This window comes from Typopeltis vanoorti, chromosome 19 (assembly GCF_054136105.1).
Source record: "Typopeltis vanoorti isolate ZY-2024b chromosome 19, IOZ_Tvanoo_1.0, whole genome shotgun sequence".
Lineage (NCBI taxonomy): Eukaryota > Metazoa > Arthropoda > Arachnida > Uropygi > Thelyphonidae > Typopeltis > Typopeltis vanoorti.
Window position 1 is genome coordinate 62555875 of NC_143567.1, and position 19300 is coordinate 62575174.

Genomic DNA, 19300 nt, shown 5'->3' on the forward strand with positions numbered 1-19300 from the left:
TTAGTTCCTAAAAACATGATTTAAATGACATGGAATTATATGATCAATGTTATCAATGCATATTATGTAACTTTTGCCATTTCTAAGTGATTTTTTTAAAAAATTTAGTGATCAAGTTGTTCTGAAGACGGGTGACATTCTTTATGATTCAAGGCTTGATGTTGCAATGAACATTTCGTCTCTTTTTAGCAGGTATAGTATATTTTTGAAGTGTAATAGAACTTATATTAATACAGTTCCCTGGTGAAATGATCCATAGGGTTTACAGTGTAGACATGGGCTCTGGGAGAAATAGAAAATCTAGAAATAGAAACTCAATTTTAAGAGAATGAAATGCAAATAAAATTAACAACCCTATCTGAGCATTAATTAGGTTCCTGTGAGAAGTTACTCGACTATGGTGGAACATTAAGCATTTAACACATAATGGAAAGATAACAAGTGACAAAAGTATTTAACAAATATCATTGCAAGAAACGTTTTTCCCCATTACTGATGCAGTAGACTCAGTATTATTCAAACCTCAGTTAATTTGAGTTCCTTATATACCCCTCACCATTCCCACACAGGGAGTGTCCAGACTCACTCCATTCCATGCAATGCAGAGGTGGTACATTCCATGTGGTGCAAACCTGGAAAAGTAAGCAGGTTTTGTTTGTTCAAAATTCAGTTTGTGTTTATTGTTTATTCATAATTCTAGTTAAAATTACTTCCCAGACTTGAGTGCTTATTTTCTACATTTTCATACAATTTTTCTCTATTGCAAACAAAACAAATCTTTAGACATATCACACCACAAATTCATAATAATGTGTGTTTATGCCAACTGCTTCTCCAGTGTAGGCAGAACTGGATATTCTATAAAAATTTTTTGCTGAAATGTGTAAATGTAAACTAAGCAGATAAATAAAGTCGTGCCTTTAAATTTATTCCTGAAATTGTTCTGAAGTACTTTCATAGTTTATAGTGACTACAATATTTTGTAAATCATTGCTAGGAAAGTTGATGGAAGTTCTAAGAAATTGATTAAAAAAAAAATGAAACTATTACACATCTTTTTTTTATTGTTGAAATTTAGAGTTGGGTATATTTATGATAATCATTTGTATAAGCATTTTTTTCCACTGCAGTTAAGCAAAAGGGCCTTTTTTTAAAATGCTTTAGAACCATATTTCAAAAAATGATATGTATTATTTGATAAATATATCATTTCATGTCAAGTAAGCAAATAATGTTGGAAATTATTTCTTTTTCTGTGCGTTTAATAGTGCAGTAATTTCTGGATGAGTACAAGTATCACATTGTTGCTTTTTTTTCACATTTGTAAACGCCCATCTCACATCAGTGAGCATGGTTCTATTAATAAGAATAAATAATGCAACAAATAGAGACAAATGAAATGACTGAAATGAAAAATGATGAAATGAGATGCATTGAACTGTACTTTTGTTTAGAATGTGAAATATTAGCTTGAAATGTAAAATGCTTGCAACATCCAACAAATATGTACAAATAAAGGAATTTGGGTGGAGGTGGAGGTGGGGGGGGGGATATACCTACCATCTTCTTACATTTACTAAAGTAGCAGCAAACCAAAATGGCAGTCTGGCAGCTTTATTTTGTCAACCTTAATTCATTTTCCCAAATTAAATGCAATTTAATTTGAATTTTTTATAAAAGAAGAATAAATACATTTCTTAACCAAATATGAGCAAATGATAGCTTGTACTTAAAAATAAAGCAACTCTGGTTGTAGAAGTGAACATTATGATGATTTATTGATTTGCATCAATTGCACAAAAACCAATTCAGAATATTTTGCCACAGTCATATTTGTACCTAAATACCAAAGAAAAGTCATCATCATCATCAAATTCCTGCCATGTACCCTCAAGGGGTGTACAGGATATAATAGTACTACATGAAAAAATTACATCATTATTAATTTTCTATCTACAATTTTCCTCCAAATCAGTCTGTTACTTGTCAACATTCCAACATTATCAGATATTATATTTCTATCGTCTAAAGCACTTTGTATCAATCCACTTATATCTTGGTCTTCTTCTGGGTCGTTTTGCAACCTGGCAGAGAACACTTGTTTTGCTAATCTTTCTTCGCCCATTCTGTTTAAGTGACCATACCACCTGAGATAAGCTCTGCTAACGCATTCCTGGATGCTGACAATGTCAAGTTCTTTCCTAATATCCTCATTTTTAATATGATATTGCCATTGATGCCATCTATTCACGCCTCTAATCTTTCTCAGGACTCTCATATCTGCGGTCTCTAGTCTTTGGTCAAGTGTTTTACTTCTGACCCAGCTCTCAGATCCATAAGTTAAAACTGGTTTGAACACTGTCTTGTATACAACTAATTTAGTGTTCCGACTAATTTCTCTCTTATTCCATATGAATTTATTCAATTGACTTCCCACCATACCTGCTTTGCTGATTCTGTTGTCTATTTCTATATTTAATTTACCATCTTCAGTAAAAATTGTGCCTAAATAGCTGAAATGTTTTACTTGTTCCACAGGTTCTCCATTCACAACACAGTTGACATTTTCAATGATTCTGCCTATTTTCATTGTCTTTGTCTTTTTATTGCTGACCTTCATACCATATCTATTACAACAGCTATTCAATTTAGTCAGAGAATCTTGCAGTCTTGTAGCAGATTTATTTAGAAGTATAACATCATCCGCATAAAGCAAAGAGCTGACATTAACATCTCCAATTTTGATATCATGTTTAATACCACTTTCCTTCATAATGTGATCCATATAGATAATGAATAACAGAGGAGATAATGTACATCCTTGTCTCACACCAGATTTAACATTAAACCATCTTCCTGTACTTCCTTCAATTCTAACTGCTGACTTACAACTCAAATAAAGACTAAGTATTGCTTGATATAATGCCCCATTGACACCATATAACTGCAGCGTATTGAATAGCTTCTCTCTTGGCACCTTGTCATATGCCTTTTCCAGATCGACAAAACTTAAATACAGATCTTTGTTATATTCCCATGCTTTCTCGACTATTTGTCGTAAAGTGAAGATCTGATCCTGACAGCCTCTATTTGGCCTGAATCCAGCTTGTTCTTCACCAAGCTTTTCTTCCACAATTCTTCTCAACCGTTTCTCAAGTATACTTGCATAGATCTTGCCAGGAACACTCAGTAGGGAAATACCTCTGTAATTCTCACATGCAATTTTATTTCCCTTTTTATATATGGGTACTATGAGAGCTCTACTCCAATCATCGGGAATTCGTCCCTCTGTCCAGGCTTTCTGAACTATGCAGTGCAGCCACTGTGAGACTCTTATACCACCATACTTCAGCATTTCTGGTCGAATATCATTTACTCCTGCTGCCTTTCCACATTTCAAGCCTTTGATAGCTTTTTCTACTTCAAGTATGGATATGTATTCCTGACTGCATGCCTGGTCAGTGTTTTTTTACCACTGTGCTGTCATCACTGCTTGTTTCATTTAGCAGTTTTTCAAAGTAATTACTCCATACTTCAAGGATATCTTTTTCTCCTGTTTTCATGTCCCCTTTATCATCTCTAATTCCTTTTATAGCACTCTTTCCTCCATTCTTAAGCTTCTTCAACAACCTCCAGAATATTTTGCCACCTTCTTGATATTTATTTTCTATATTCTTGCCAAAGTCCTCCCATGACTTTTGTTTAGCTAGTTTTACATAGTGTTTAGCATTCTTGCATTTGTCTCTATATTCTCTAAGAGCACAAGCTGACTTATTTGACAGGAACTTTTGGTATGCTTTCTTCTCTTCCTTCACTGCCTCTTTAACTTCCTGTGTCCACCAGGGAGTTCTGATTTTTTTATCCTTACAGACAACCTCACCACATGCCTCTCTGGCAGAATCAATCAATGTTTTCTTCAGAGTTTGCCACTGAATATCCAAGATTTGATTCCTGTTCTCAAACTCTTTCGTTTTTTCTTCAATAATCTTTGTGTATTTTAGTCTACAGCTCACATCTGAGAGCTGCTCAACTTTTATTCGCTTTAAAATTTTCTTACATGTTATTCTTTTCAATATGAAATTCAATTTTATCCTGCTCAAGACTAAATAGTGATCACTTCCAATTTCAAATCCTCTGTACACTCTGGTGTCCTGCACCAGGGAGAAAACATCACTATCAACAATAACATAGTCAATGAGACTTTTCTTATTCCTAGCCTCTTCTCTCCATGTGAATTTGTGCGCATTTTTATGTTGGAACATGGTGTTTGAATAACCAGTCCATGTCCTGAGCAGAAATCCAACAGATATTTGCCATTATTATTAGCTTTGCTCTTTTCTCCAAATTTTCCCAAAATATTTTTGTATGTCTGACAATCATTTCCTACTCTGCTATTTAGATCCCCAACAAGTACCAACTTTTCATTTTTCATTGTGTCAGTTGCCTTTTCTAAAGCCTCAAAAAATTCCTCCACTTCTACCTTAGTAGAACCTTCTGTGGGACCATAGGCACAAATAAGTCTCATTGTCTAGTTCCCCATTCTCATATTTGCCCACATTACTCTACTTGAAAGTGAGTAAAATAAAAATTGTGAAAAAAAAAAAAATAGAAAGAAAAAATGAAGCTGATCAATATAAACTGATTATCATCTTTATTATTATTATTATACAGTATCCATAGACTCATTGTGGGAGACCCAAACTAACTATTATACACACAAAATATCATAGCATTCACTATCAGGGAACTCTCAACTAATTCTGGCAATCCATTCCATTTATTCACTACTCTCCATGCAAAAAATCTGGTCCGCATGCCACTGCTATCCACACTCATACACAACTTCTACAGATGCCCCTAGTTCTCTATTTGTCATATATTGAAAAATTTCTTTTGTATCAATTTTATAAATCCCCTTTAAAATCAAGTTTCTATCATGTCTCCCCTCCTCTTTTTTCCACTTATCAACTAAATGCTGTAATTAGTTGACACAAACCTTCATCCTGTCCTCAGAGGGAGAATTCCACAGACCTGCCACCAGTTTAGTCACTTGTCTCTGAATCTTCTCTACTACCTACCTCCTGATCCCCAGAAGTTCAGGTGACAAAATCTGTTTTGTCACCTGAACACACAAAATTTGACCACACAGTAGTGAATGTGTGGTCAAATCATAGCCTTATAAAGAGGGATAATAACTTCCTTTACTTATTAGTGTAGTTTTCAACAACCAAGAAATCCTTTAGTCATTTTATCAACTTTTGCAATATGCCCTCTAAACTTCAATTCTGTGTTCACCATTATTTCCATGTCCCTAGCCTCATCAATTTTCATACTCGTCATGTTTTATACTAGAATTTTCCTACAGCATCTTCAAATTGTTGGCCACATTTTGTGTACATAAGTGATCAGGTCTTATTATCCCAACAGTATGCTTAATTTACATTTCACACTAGAATGTCTGAACTACAATATAATAGCATGCATAAATATTTTGCTTACATCATTCAAGCATTATGGCTGTTGTTTGAGTTTTGTTTTATAAATATTTCTTCATTTAATGTTCATCATTCACACTAGATAGGGTTAGCAAGACCAGATTTTTACTTCAAGAGAAATGGTCAAGAAATCATGGGAATATAACAAGGATCTGTATTTGAGTTCTGTATATCTGGAAAAGACATACGATAAGTGGCAAGAAAGAGGTTGTTTAAAAAACTATAGTTATATGGTGGAAATGTGTTATTATATTGAATATTGAACACTATATAGTCTATATTTGAGTTGTAAGTCAATAGAACTGAAGGGTGTACATGATGATGATATGATGTACAATTATATGTGAGACAAGGGTGCATACTATCTTCACTGTTATTTATCATCTATATGGGTCTTACTTTATGAAGGACAGTGGCATTAATCCTAATATCAAAATTGGAGATGTTAATCTCAGATTATGCTACTCTTAAATAAATCCATTACAAGTCAGCAGGATTTGCTAATTATGAGGGAGGCTGAAAAGTTCTGATAAACACCTAGAACATAAATGATAAAGCAATTGATTTGATTACAAGAAAAAAAAACAGATCTTAGAGCCCTTTAATCTCCATGTTTAATCAAATTGTAATAATTTGTTCTTTTTCTTTTAGGATATAAGAAAACATGTGTCAGACATTTTGAAGAAATTTGAAGACACAAAGGTTTAGGCCATCATCAAGTTTTTCATGTTGCAAAAAAGTCAACAACTGAGATTCACCAAACTTTGTGCGAGACTTTAGGGGACTGTGTCCCAGCATATCCAATAGTTGCTAGATGGGTGGCCAAGTTTAAAACTGGATGTCCTGAGACAACAGTTGCCCCGCAGATCAGGAAGACCTTCTACAGTGATCACACCTGAAAACATTGATGCAGTGCATGCCATGATACTTGATAATAAATGAGTAACAGCCAAAAACATTGCAAAGACTCTTCGGATATCCAGGGAACAACTTGGGATCATTATCTACCAGCATTTGGACATGCAGAAGCTCTCAGCGAAGTGAGTCCCCAAATGTTTGATTGAGATCAAAAGAGAGAACATGTGCTGTCATTGGAAGGGATATTTTAGGTCATTTTGAAAGATCAGGTGCAAATGTTTTGGCTCATATTGTGACTGTTGATGAAATATGACTTCATCACTATGACCCACTCAGAGACCAAACAATGGTCAGTGAAGTGGAGACACAAAGGCTCTCCACAACCAAAGAAGTTCTGAACCTGAAAGTCAATGGGGAAGTTTTTGCCATTGTCTTTTGGGATATGGATGGTGTAATCCTTATCAAGTACCTCAAAAACAGTGAAACTGTTACAGCAGCAGTTTATTCAACAGCTCTGAAGGAATTAATGGAGGTACTGAAGGGGAAAAATGGCACAGGAAACTGAGCGGAAGTTGTTGCTTTTGCAGCACAACCGACCTGCTCACACTGCTCATGAAACGCAACAGATAATGCACACCTTCGGCTTTCAATATCTGCTTCATCCACCCTATTCAACAGACCTGGCCCCATCTGACTATTTGCTATTCCCAGATTTAAAGAAATACTTGAAAGGAACAAAATCTACCACAGATGATGAAGTCATTATCTGCAGCTGAGGGCTGGTTTGTGCAACAAGAGAAAGACTTTTTCCTCAGAAGATTGCAAATGATGCAGCAGCATTGTAACAAGTGTATAACACTTTGTGAGGAATATGTAGAATAATGTGTAAGTTACATGGTTCTACCTCAATTCCTTCTTGGTGATTATCACAACTTTTCAGCACACCCTTGTAAATTGAGAATTGCTGAATACATTTGGTATAAAAATCAGCATTAAAAAGACCAGAACTATGAAAATAAACAGGAACATTGTAAACATCACCCACATCATGAATGGGAATACTATAGAACCAAAATAACATTTTAGCTATTTAGAAACGATAAAATAAACAAAGCTGGTATGCTGAATAAATTTATTTGGAATAAGAGAGAGAGAGAGAGAGAGAGAGAAATTAATTAATCAGTGCACTAAAGTAGTCATATACAAGATTATGTTCAAACCAGTTTTTACTTATGGTTCTGAGAGCTGGCTTAGAAATAAAAGCATATCATAAAATAATGAACACTGCAGATTTGAGAGCTCAGAGAAAAATTAAGGGAGTGAACAGATGGCATTAATGGCAGAATCAAATTAACATTGTTGCTATTTAAGAATATGTGAACAGAGCTAATCTAAGGTATTAATCAGAACGGGGCAGGAATGACTAGCAGAACAAATATCTTGTGCAAGGGTGGCAGGAAAAAGATCCAGATGATGACCAAGATCTAGGTTGTTTGATGAGATTAAAAAGTGCTTTAGAAGTCAGAAATGTTGCATGTAACCATATTGAAGACCTGAAAAATAAGATAATTTGGAAGAAAAGTGTTAATAGTAAGCTAGTAATAATGGTAACTTAATAATAGTATAATACAGTAAACCCTCAATTTAATGGACAAAATTTCCAGTCCGTATGTCATGTGAAAATTAAAATCTTGTTAATTTTAAAATGCTTTTAACCAATATTTGTGTATAATTAAATTAACAGGTTATTTTTTGTTATTAATTTCCTGTTATTTTTAACAAATTTTGGCGAATATGCCATCATATGTTGGAAAAACACTAGTCATTTAGCCAACATAAATGAGTCACCACTCATAAAACATGTTCGGCAAATGATTAGCATGTGATCACACCAATTGCACTGAAATAGGTTCTTTTGTCACGTTGCATGACTTTCTGTGGCAGTTTTAATGCATGCTGACCAATGTTCTGACATGCACTAAGCCACGCCCAGTAGTGTGCATTTGTTTACTCGCAGTGAATGGTTTATGTACGTATGCATTTTATAGACCTATTCAATATAAATTTAAAATTAGATATGCATGAATGGTAAAACACATCTTTGTAACCCTAACCTTAAAATATGGACAAATGGAAAAGAGTTAATTTAATGATAAATCAAAAATTATAAGTCATACAAAAGTTTCTAAAAAACACATCAATTTTTTAACATATGCATTCGGAAAATCTACTTTATTATATAATGGACTTTCGGATTTAGCGGACACCCCCTCGCCCGAATTAGTCCATTATATCGAGGTTTTACTGTATTTAGAAAAGCTTTTATCAGTAATGAAAGTTAATCACAAACTTTCTTTCAAATATAGATTCTCTTTTTATTCTGCATCCCCCCTCCCTCAAAAAAAAAAAAAAAAATTCAGTATACTCTATGAGATTCAAATTACATGATACAGATTCACTGCTGTGAATAGTTTTCCCCTTTGGTATTTGATATGTTTTTGAAGATCAACAAGGTTTAAATAGCAATCTGTATTATGTTCTCATGATTTCTTGACTGTTTATTATAAGATAAAAAGCTGATCTTGGCAACCCTCTGTTTGACCTAAGTTCAGCTTATATTAGCAGTTTTCCATTAAACAATTTTTCTTAGTTTTTTTGTCATGTATACTTGCATAGCATCTTACCTAGAACACTTAATAATGAAAAATCTTCTTACTTAAATATTCTTTCATTTTTTCAGTAAAAATATTGGCCTACACTATCCATTATCACCCATGTACTAACATAAATGGTAAATTTGTAAATATTTGTTCTGATAATATTTATTTACTTTGAAGTTGATAATTTGATCTCTTGAGCTTTGAATTAAACAAGTTTCATTGTTACCAGTTTTTTCTTCTTTCAGTTCTTAATTATTTATATGATATTTTTTCTTTCAATTCTTATTATTTTTTATTTTTTCTCCATAGAACATTTAAAGCTAAAGGTAACACAAGCAACGGAGAGTATGATTACTTCATTAATCTCAGAGAAGGTACTTATAAGGAAACTAATAGTCATGCCTGTAAAAATGCTGCAGTATGTCAGTTTAGATCCGATCCCCCATTTTCTAGAGATATTGGCAGTATCTCCACGGAAACAATTTACTTGAAAGGTAAGATATTTGAAAATTAAACACAGGATTTCACAGATATGAACAGTGACATCATTATGAAATTCTTAAAGGCATTTTAATAGTCAGAAATTGATGGAACTCCCATGTTTTGATGCCTTAATATCTGATTACGTTTAGCCAGATAAAGTTGTAAGACTGAAATAAAGGCACAGTTTGTGGAGGAGACATCAGCAGTGGAACTCAAGTTGACAAAGATTAAAGGTGGAATCACCACTTCCAGTTGCTATTTGATTTACAAACAGTGACTGTAGCATAATAAACAAAAGTGACAGGTTCATTGATTTCATATTTTATTGTTAATAAAATATACAATAATAATGATAAAAAAATTAAATAATAAATTCTCTGTCTTTTATTCCCCAAAGGTAGTAGGCATAGCTCCTTTAGCCTCAGTTAAAGACTAGAGAGCCAACACAATGAATAAATCAAAGCTTTTTTGATTTAATTTATTACTTTTTTCTATATATAGAGTAATAAACAATAAAATTTATTGTTAATAAAATATACAGAGATAACAGTCAAAGTAATCATTAGATAACTGGAAGGAGACCTTCACACAGCCTAACAAATGCAGAGAGCCAACCATGGCTTTTGACCTAGTTTCCAATCACCTTTCCATAATGCACCAACAATTAGATATCTACTTGGACACTGAATGAATGAAGATGGAGTAGCAATTAGGGACTTATTTGACCAAATTGTATTCTGTATTTCCCAAAAACCACAACAGACCTGATGATACAGTTTGATGAAATATATCATCATTTCATCACATTGTACCATAATATCTATTTTTGTCAGGGAACCAAGGTGAATAGTGAAAGGTCAGCTATTGAAAGAAACTCGCCATTAGCAGAATTGAAGATAGGCACAGTCATTGAGGAAGGTAGCCGACAAAGGAAAATTTGGTTCTTCTTGGATGTCTCAACAGCAGAGTAGAAAATGAATGCCAGACATATACACCCTCTGTCCAAAAAGAAACCGAACTTTTTGAAAATAGAAGAAGCTAGTGGTGCCACTTATTGTATCTTTTTGTTGTTGAAAGCAGCAACCTTCATTATTGTTGTGTCAACTGTTTATGACATTTGTTTAATTAGAAGCCGAATTATATTGTCAAGAGTGACAGTGTGTTTTGACGAACGGTCAGAAAATGAGTTTCAAACAGAGAGCTCCAATTGACTTTTGTGTTAAACTTGGTAAACATTTTACTGAAACACATCAAATGCTTCAAAAAGCATATGGTGATGAATGCTTATCCCATACTCAAGTTTATGAGTACAGTTTAAGCGATTTCAAAGTGGTCATGAGATGCTTGAGGACGACAAAAAGCCAGGCTGTCCAAAAAGCGAAGTTAACATCCAAAAAGTGCATGATTTCATCAAAGAAAACCCTAAATCATTCGTGAGATTGATTGAAGATGAATTGGGGATTCCAAAATCAACTGTGCACAACATTTTGACTGAGAGTTTGGGCTTTCGTACATTAAATTCGCGCTTTGTTCCCCACAAGTTGACCGACGACCAAAAAACGTATTGAATTGAACAAACCTCATTAAAACCGCTCATAAGGACTTGGACTTCCTTGAAACGATTGTTACCAGTAACAATCGTCACCAATAACATCGTTACTGTGACGAAACATGGTGTTTTGAGTATGAGTCCAAAACAAAGCACCAGAGTGCTGAGTGGAGACCACCAGAAGAGGGGCATCTGAAAAAAAAGTCACTTGGAGAAGTCAAAAGTAAAGTATTATCCACAATTATCTTGAAGTTTTGAAGCAGTTGATAGTGAGAATTCGTTGTGTACGACATGAATATCATGATGCAGGCAGCTGGTCACTTTTGCACAATAATGCACCATCTCATCGTTCAAACATTGTGAGACAGTTTTTGAGCCAAAACCAAATTTGTGTGTTGGATCACTCGCTGTATTCACTTGATTTAGCACCCTGTAACTTCTTTCTCTTCTCCCGACTTCATTTGCTGATGAAAGGAAAGCAGTATGACACCATTAAAAACGTTCAAGCATCCTGTGACTTCTTTCTCTTCCCCAACTTCATTTGCCGATGAAAGGAAAGTGGTATGACACCATTGAAAATGTTCAAGCGGCAGTAACCACGACCCTCAACAGTATCCCAAAATCCGATATAAAAAAACTCATTTAACGAATTAATTGACCATGCTAAACACTGTATCGAAGCTGAGGGAGAGTATATTGATTGAAATAAATTATTTGAATAATTATAATTGGCCTGTGTTTTATTTCTATCGAAAGTTCGGTTTCTTTTTGGACAGAGGGTATAGAAATGATTTAGGAAAATTTGGAGAAAGGGTAAACCTAATAATAATGGCAAGTACCTGTTAGATTGCTGTTCTGCACATTAATTAGTTATTACTGTTACTGTGTTTCATTGCAAAGATGTGCATATATTTGTATTAAGAAGAAACACAAGAAATAAATCTTATTAACTGTGATTGATGATAGTGATATCTTCACCCTTGTTCAGAGTATGAGTGTAAATGGGATTTGAAATAGGAAATGATTAGCATTTAGTTTTGGGTAGGATAAAAATGAATTTCGTGTAAAAAAGAATTAAAGTCAAGCTTTTAGAGGGGAACTGTAGCTCAGACTACACAAATATAATGCAAGGGAAAGCATTTGAAAATGAGAACCAAGCCTTTGATGGAACCTGCAAAGATAGAAAAATCAGAAAGTCATGGTGGACTGAAGAAGTTAAAGTAGTCAGGAAATGAAAGTTCTTGGTAGATGAGCAGAAGGATGATGATTCTCTCAGGATTCTTACTGACTTATCTGCCAAGCACATCAAGAGTATAAGCACTCTTGACTTGAAAGCTGTTGTTCAAGGCAGGTTGAAGCTATCATGAACAACATCGCAGTTATATGGTGTCAATGGGGCATTATATCAAGCAATACTTAGTCTTTATTTGAGTTGTAAGTCAGCAGTTAGAATTGAAGGAAGTACAGGAAGATGGTTTAATGTTAAATCTGGTGTGAGACAAGGATGTACATTATCCCCTCTGTTATTCATTATCTATATGGATCACATTATGAAGGAATGTGGTATTAAACCTGATATCAAAATTGGAGATGTTAATGTCAGCTCTTTGCTTTATGCGGATGATGTTATACTTCTAAATAAATCCGCTATAAGTCTGCAAGATTCTCTGACTAAATTGAATAGCTGTTGTAATAGATATGGTATGAAGGTCAGCAATAAAAAGACAAAGACAATGAAAATAGGCAGAATCATTGAAAAGGTCAACTGTGTTGTGAATGGAGAACCTGTGGAACAAGTAAAGCATTTCAGCTACTTAGGCACGATTTTTATTGAAGATGGTAAATTAAATATAGAAATAGAAAACAGAATCAGCAAAGCTGGTATGGTGGGAAGTCAATTGAATAAATTCATATGGAATAAGAGATCAATTAGTCGGAACACTAAATTAGCTGTATACAAGACAGTGTTCAAACCAGTTTTAACTTATGGATCTGAGAGCTGGGTCAGAAGTAAAACACTTGACCAAAGACTGGAGACTGCAGATATGAGAGTCCTGAGAAAGATTAGTCCTGAGAAAAATGGCATCAATGGCGATATCATATTAAAAACGAGGATATTAGGAAAGAACCTGACATTGTCAGCATCTAGGAATGCGTTAGCAGAGCTAATCTCAGGTGGTATGGTCATTTAAATAGAATGGGAGAGAAAAGATTAGCAAAACAATGTTCTCTGCCAGGTTAGCAGAAAAACGACCCAGAGGAAGACCGAGATATAGGTGGATTGATACGGTACAAAGTGCCTTAGACGATAGAAATATAAGATCTGATAATGTTGGAGTCTTGACAAGTAACAGACTGATTTGGAGATAGGATTGTAGATAGGAAGTTAGTAATGATGTAATTTTTTCATGTAGTACTATCATATCCTGTACACCCTTTGAGGGTACATGACAGGAATTTGATGATGATGATGAACAACATCTTTTCATTCTTATCTATTTCTAGCCATGTTATTTAAATTCCTGTAAGAGTTCCGTCCACTTATATTCTGTATATTTTTATTCTTGGCATTACTGGTAGTGTTTTTCCTTCTTTCATTTTGGAGAATTTGAGGAAATCTTTCAGTAGTCATCCTGTACAACTTGTTCATACTATTATTATTATTATTGGAATATTGTACTGTAATTCTTCTCTGATCTTCTGATTGCTTTTCATTTCAGTTACCTGTGCTATTATGCTATGCATTGGTGGGTGTAGGAAGTCACTACCCAGACTAGTTTCAACCTTTATTGAGATCTCATCAGTAGGAACCAGACCCAAAAAGATATCAACTGATATGAAGTCACCATACAAGTAGCCTAGATGTGAAGGTACTTCATGGGCAAATTTTGCTTACATTTGACTAAAGGAATAAACAAGAATATAATTTCTTTGCAACTGCAATTTACTTAGTAAACTTCTAACATGTATCTCTGATCTAAGGTATTTTAATAATAAGGTGATAGACATTTTTAGTACTTGTAAACCGAGAAATGTATTTCTTCTGCATTAATTCAACCTTGGTATCTTCATCTGGCTCACACTGATGAAACCTAAATAAAGAGAAACTGGTCTGTGTAGTGAATCTTCCCCTTTCCACCTTAATGCATAGCAGAATATCCAAAAGGAAGTGTGCTTTGCATTATGGAATACTAAGACAATTGACGTGAAGTCAGCTTCTACGAGGGTGGTTCTGAAAAGTTCTCGGCTTCGACCATAGATGGCGACACTATCGGCAAGGTTTTTTTTTCTAAGTTTTTTTTTTTTTCATTTGCAATTTCACGTCCATGTGAAATTGCAAATCATTCTATCAAGTAGTTTGTTTTATACAGCTGTCTGAAGCAAAAGTGTTGTCTGTATCTCTTGAAATGGAAAAAATTGAGTATCGAGTGATTATCAAATTCTTTGTTTTTACAAAGGTTTTAAACCTTCTTTTAAAGGTTTAACAGCAAAAGAAATTCATTCGACGTTCATAAAAGTTTATGGGCACTCTTCTCCTTTGTTTTTGACAATTAAGAAATGGCCTGCCGAGTTTAAACGTGACCGACAGCCTTGAAGATGATTCATGTGAAGGGCGTCAAAAAAGTTGTAACAACACCAGAAATCATTGATCAAGTGCACGATATGGTATTGGATGTCCAGTGGGTCAACGTCTGTGAAATTGCTGAGACTATAGGTATTTCAAAAGAACGTGTAGGATATCTTTTGCATGAAGCTTTGCACAAGATGGCTATTGTGCTTGCTCACAGCAGATCAAAAATGCACTCGCATGAAAATCTCTGAACAGTGCTTGGAGCATTTTAACAAGAATAAAACTGATTTTGTGCATCGATTTATTACTATGGACGAGACTTGGATTCACCATTGCACACCAAAATCCAAACAGCAGTAAAAACAGTGGACAGAAGCCAGTTGTTCGGTGCCAAAGAAGAAGACAAAGTCGGTTCCGTCAGGAAAGGTCAGTGGCATCAGTGGTTTGTGATGCTATATCCCAAAATCCCGATCTTTTAACCAGACTAGACAAAAAAATTCGTGAGAAAAAAATCATCTTTCATCAGGACAATGCATCTACCCACAAAAGTGTTTTGGCAATGGGAAAAATTAAAGGATCTGAACTATGAATTGTTGGAATGTGCACCCTATTTCCCAGATTTGGCTCCCTCTAACTTCTATATCTTCCCAAAACTAAAACTCTTCCTCACTGGTCAGCGTTTTTCTTCGAATCAAGAGGTGATTGCAGCTGTAGAGGGGTATTTTGCAGATCTTACTGAGAACCATACAGGGGTGGGATAATGGTGCTGGAGCATTGCTGGAATAAATGTATTAGTGTTAAGGGAGATTATGTTGAAAAATAAAAATAATTTTGTAATTATAAATTCTTTTTTCATTATTAGGCCAAGTACTTTTTAGACCACCCTTATATATGCAAGTGGTCTAGTTGTGAATATTATTTTTTTGGCAAGTATAATTTGCTTTGCTAAGGAGAGTTAAGTTGTGAAAGAAGAACTTGGGAAAGCGTAAGCTGGTTCAGGCTAAACAGAGATTGGATTTTTACTTTATGACAAATAGTTGAGAAAGCATGAGAACATAACAAAAATCTGTATTTCAGAAGGTGTAGAGCATATTATGATAGTGCTGCATACAATGTTTATATTATTTCCAACTTCCTTTTAACATCTCCCCCCCCCCACAGATTAATCTGTTATCTCTCAGGACTTAATATTAAGCAAGAGATTAGCTCCTCTTGCTTAGCTCCTTCCTAATGTCCTTATTTTTAATATGCTTGTGCTGTTGATGCCATCTGTATATTCTCATAATCTTTCTTAAAATTTTCATAATCTGAGCTCCAGTCTTTAATCAAGTGTTTTATTTCTAACCCAGTTCTCAGACCCATAAATTAAAATTGGTTTGAATGAACACTGTCTTGTATGCAGCTGGTTCAGTGGTTTTGACTAATTTCCCTCTTATTTCATCTAAATTATTCATTTCACTTTCTACCATACTAGCATTGCTAATTTTGTCTCCCAATATTTAATTTGCTGCCTTCATTAAAAATTATTCTTAAATAGCTGAAATGTTTAACTTGTTCTACAATTTTCTTGGGATGCAGCTGACGTTTTTAACGTTCTTGCCTATTTTCATGGTCTTTGTATTTTGATTGCTGATCTTTATATGAAGTTTATTACAGCAGTTATTCGGTTTACTTAGGGAATCTTGCAAACTTGTACTGGATAGAGGTTGTTGAATTCACATCAGTGCCAAGGTCACTTCCTTTCAGACATGCTTTTCATTGTGGACTGAGGCATTTGATGTGAAGTCAGCAGCCTCATATACAAGTAACCTAGTTGTGAAGATATTTCTATGTAAACTTTGTTTGCTTATATCTGAGTAAAGGATTAAAACAAGAATATAATTTCTTGTATATTTTTTACTTGATAACCAAGCAAAATTTCTTTCTACAGTTGTTCCATTTAGTCCTCTTTAACCAAGATTCATAGTAATAACACTGGAACAATTGCTTTATTTGATAATTGACTCATGGACGGTGTTGCTTATGTTAACAAATCCTGGCCAGCTTAGCTTATGGGATATTATTCTGTTTTAAGTGATTCCATCATCTCATTTTCTTGTATATAGTGAATAATCAACTGAGTTATAGTAGATTTTTTAATAATGAGAAGTAATCCATTCAATTAATAACAAGATTATAATCTCAAACTGGAAATTTGTTTACTTAATTTTATAGTTTATGAATTTTCAGGTACAGAATTACAGATGATACTGATATCTCTGGGAAGAATCTGTGGCAAGAATACTAACAAAAATGTTACTACAATCATTAATTTGCAGTGTTCAACAGCTGCAGGAATAGTAAGTACTTTAAAAGTTATATTATGTATTCCTGTTACTGTAATATGATTTATGAATATGAGGGCTGCTGCTTTATGATAATGAATTTTATTTATATTGCTATACACTCAGTTGCATTGCCACAATAGTAGTGCAGTTCACAAAATGCATAAATCATGTATTAGATTCATTTTTCCAGCTAATTTATACCCATGTTATTTGTGGAATCTGCACCAGGTTGAGTGTAGTGAAATTTGATATTATGAATCCTTAAAATTGCATGCCATCTCAATTTTCATTTTAGTCTGACAGAAAAACAAAGGAAAATGTGTTGTAATAAAATTTGGGATGCAAGATATATATAGGAATATGGCAACATGGCTCAGTTTGTTTTCATTTATATCGTTTTAATTATGAAATTTTACAGAATGAATCGTTACTGGCTGGATGGAATTTGATGATTGGTATTTAGGATTTCTCTTAAAATTTTTCAATTAGACATTGTAATGCAAAATTATGCAAAACAAAAGAGTAAATATACTAAATAAAAGTTAATTTAGTAAATGCACTATAGCATTTGTCACATTCTTTGGCATTATCTTGAAAACAATGAAAGAGCAACACTTGAAAATTGTACTAGCCAGTTTCATATTGTATTGCATATAAATATTTTAAGAGCCTGTGTTTATTTGCTATGTAGGTGCAAGTACAGTCATATCTTCAGCCAGACTTAAGTTTTTAGACTGATTGAGGAAACTTATTCCTTCCCTCCACTTATAATTCTATTTTTATATTTTCACTTAAACAGTGAAATAATGATAATCTTCTTCTTCTTCTTTTTTTTTTTATAATTAAACCATTTTACTGGCAAAATGATTTAAAATGATTATTGACAGTTAATCCTTGACTTGATAGAATTTAATGAAATTTGGTATTTAAAAAGTTTGATAGTTCTTGGCAAGTAAGTTAAGCTGATATCCTTCATCAATACAGTGCAAAATGTAAGCAAGCTATGTGCAATGGTTGCAAACCATTGCACATAGCTTGCAATGGTTTATATATCATTATATTGCATTATATGCAATGGTTTATATATCAAGTTTTATATATCAAGTTGGATAGCCGAGGAGCAACAATTAGAGAGGTTATAACTTAGGTTAATATTAAGGTCGACCAGATTGAGGAGAATTTCTGTCTGTTCAGTAATTCTTCTCTCAAGCTCATTATAGCATCTAAAAATGTTTTCTGATTTGTTTGAGATCATTGGATGAGTGATGGAATCTTCGTCATCAGGGTTAGCAGAACTAAGTACGTGATTAGATAAAGTGGTGGCTCTAGTTCTGCCATGATAACTAATAATTAAGGAATTGACAGCATACACTAGAAATATAAATTAAAAATAACTTTAATAAATACTTTCTGATATTTCGGCAATGTCATGTTGCCATCTTCTTGGGAACTTAAAATAAAGAACAAGTGTTACATAACAGCAAATGAGAAATGAAGCGAGGAAGCTACCGTTTTCCTAAAGCTTCCTCGGTAGCTTTAGGTAGCTTCCTCACTTCGTTTCTCATTTACTGTTATGTAGCACTTGTGTGCACTTGTTCTTTATTTTAAGTTCCCAAGAAGATGGCAACGTGATGTTGTCGAAATATCGGAAAGTATTTATTAAAGTTATTTTTAATTTATATTTCTAGTGTACACTGTCAAGTCCTTAATTATTAGTTATCATGTTTAACCAGTGTATAAGCCTTTCAACAAGAATTAGTTCTGCCATACATGATGTCTCTAACATGCTTCCTTATGTGTAATTCAATAGATTTTTTTTTGTCTGACCAGAATAGAGTACATTGCAGTTACACCAAAGATGGTAATCTCCTGGATATTTTAAGCTATCATGTTTAAGTTTAGCGAACAAATTAATCTGAACGTAAGCCGAATTTTTGTGAAGTTTTTGGTTTTAGTTTTAGTTCACTATTTTGGTTGAGTGCTGTATGTTTTAACTGTCTCTATGATGTTTATTAATAGTGTTGTGCATTTTTAATAATGTAAACAAGTTGATATTCATGGTGTTTTATTCATTTTATTAGCTATAAAATTGATATATCTGCAGTAAAGCATTCAGAAATATGTACTCTTTCTCAGCACACATCCATGGTTCAAAAACAAATTGCCGATGAATGTGGTGTTGGTCTGAGTTCTGTTAATGTGATTTCAAAGAGGTTTAGGGAGACAGGTACATTTTCCCCTGACAGAAAGGATGAAAAAGGAAAATTACATTTACTCGAGATCATTTACTAGTTAGGACAAGCAAAATGAATCCAAGATGGTCTGCTGTAGACTTAAATGGAGACTTCACAGCTAGT

At 33.9% G+C, this 19300-nt stretch overlaps 1 protein-coding gene across 2 annotated transcripts in view; it reads left to right on the forward strand.

Moving 5' to 3' along the window:
* Positions 1–19300, forward strand: part of Lerp (lysosomal enzyme receptor protein) — a 514158-nt gene that overhangs the window by 444323 nt on the left and 50535 nt on the right. For both annotated transcript variants that reach the window (XM_090408956.1, XM_090408955.1), the window contains exons 36-38: positions 109–192; positions 9323–9507; positions 16846–16955. In XM_090408956.1, the coding sequence (XP_090265082.1) occupies positions 109–192; positions 9323–9507; positions 16846–16955 (379 nt within the window). The remainder of the gene's footprint in view (positions 1–108; positions 193–9322; positions 9508–16845; positions 16956–19300) is intronic.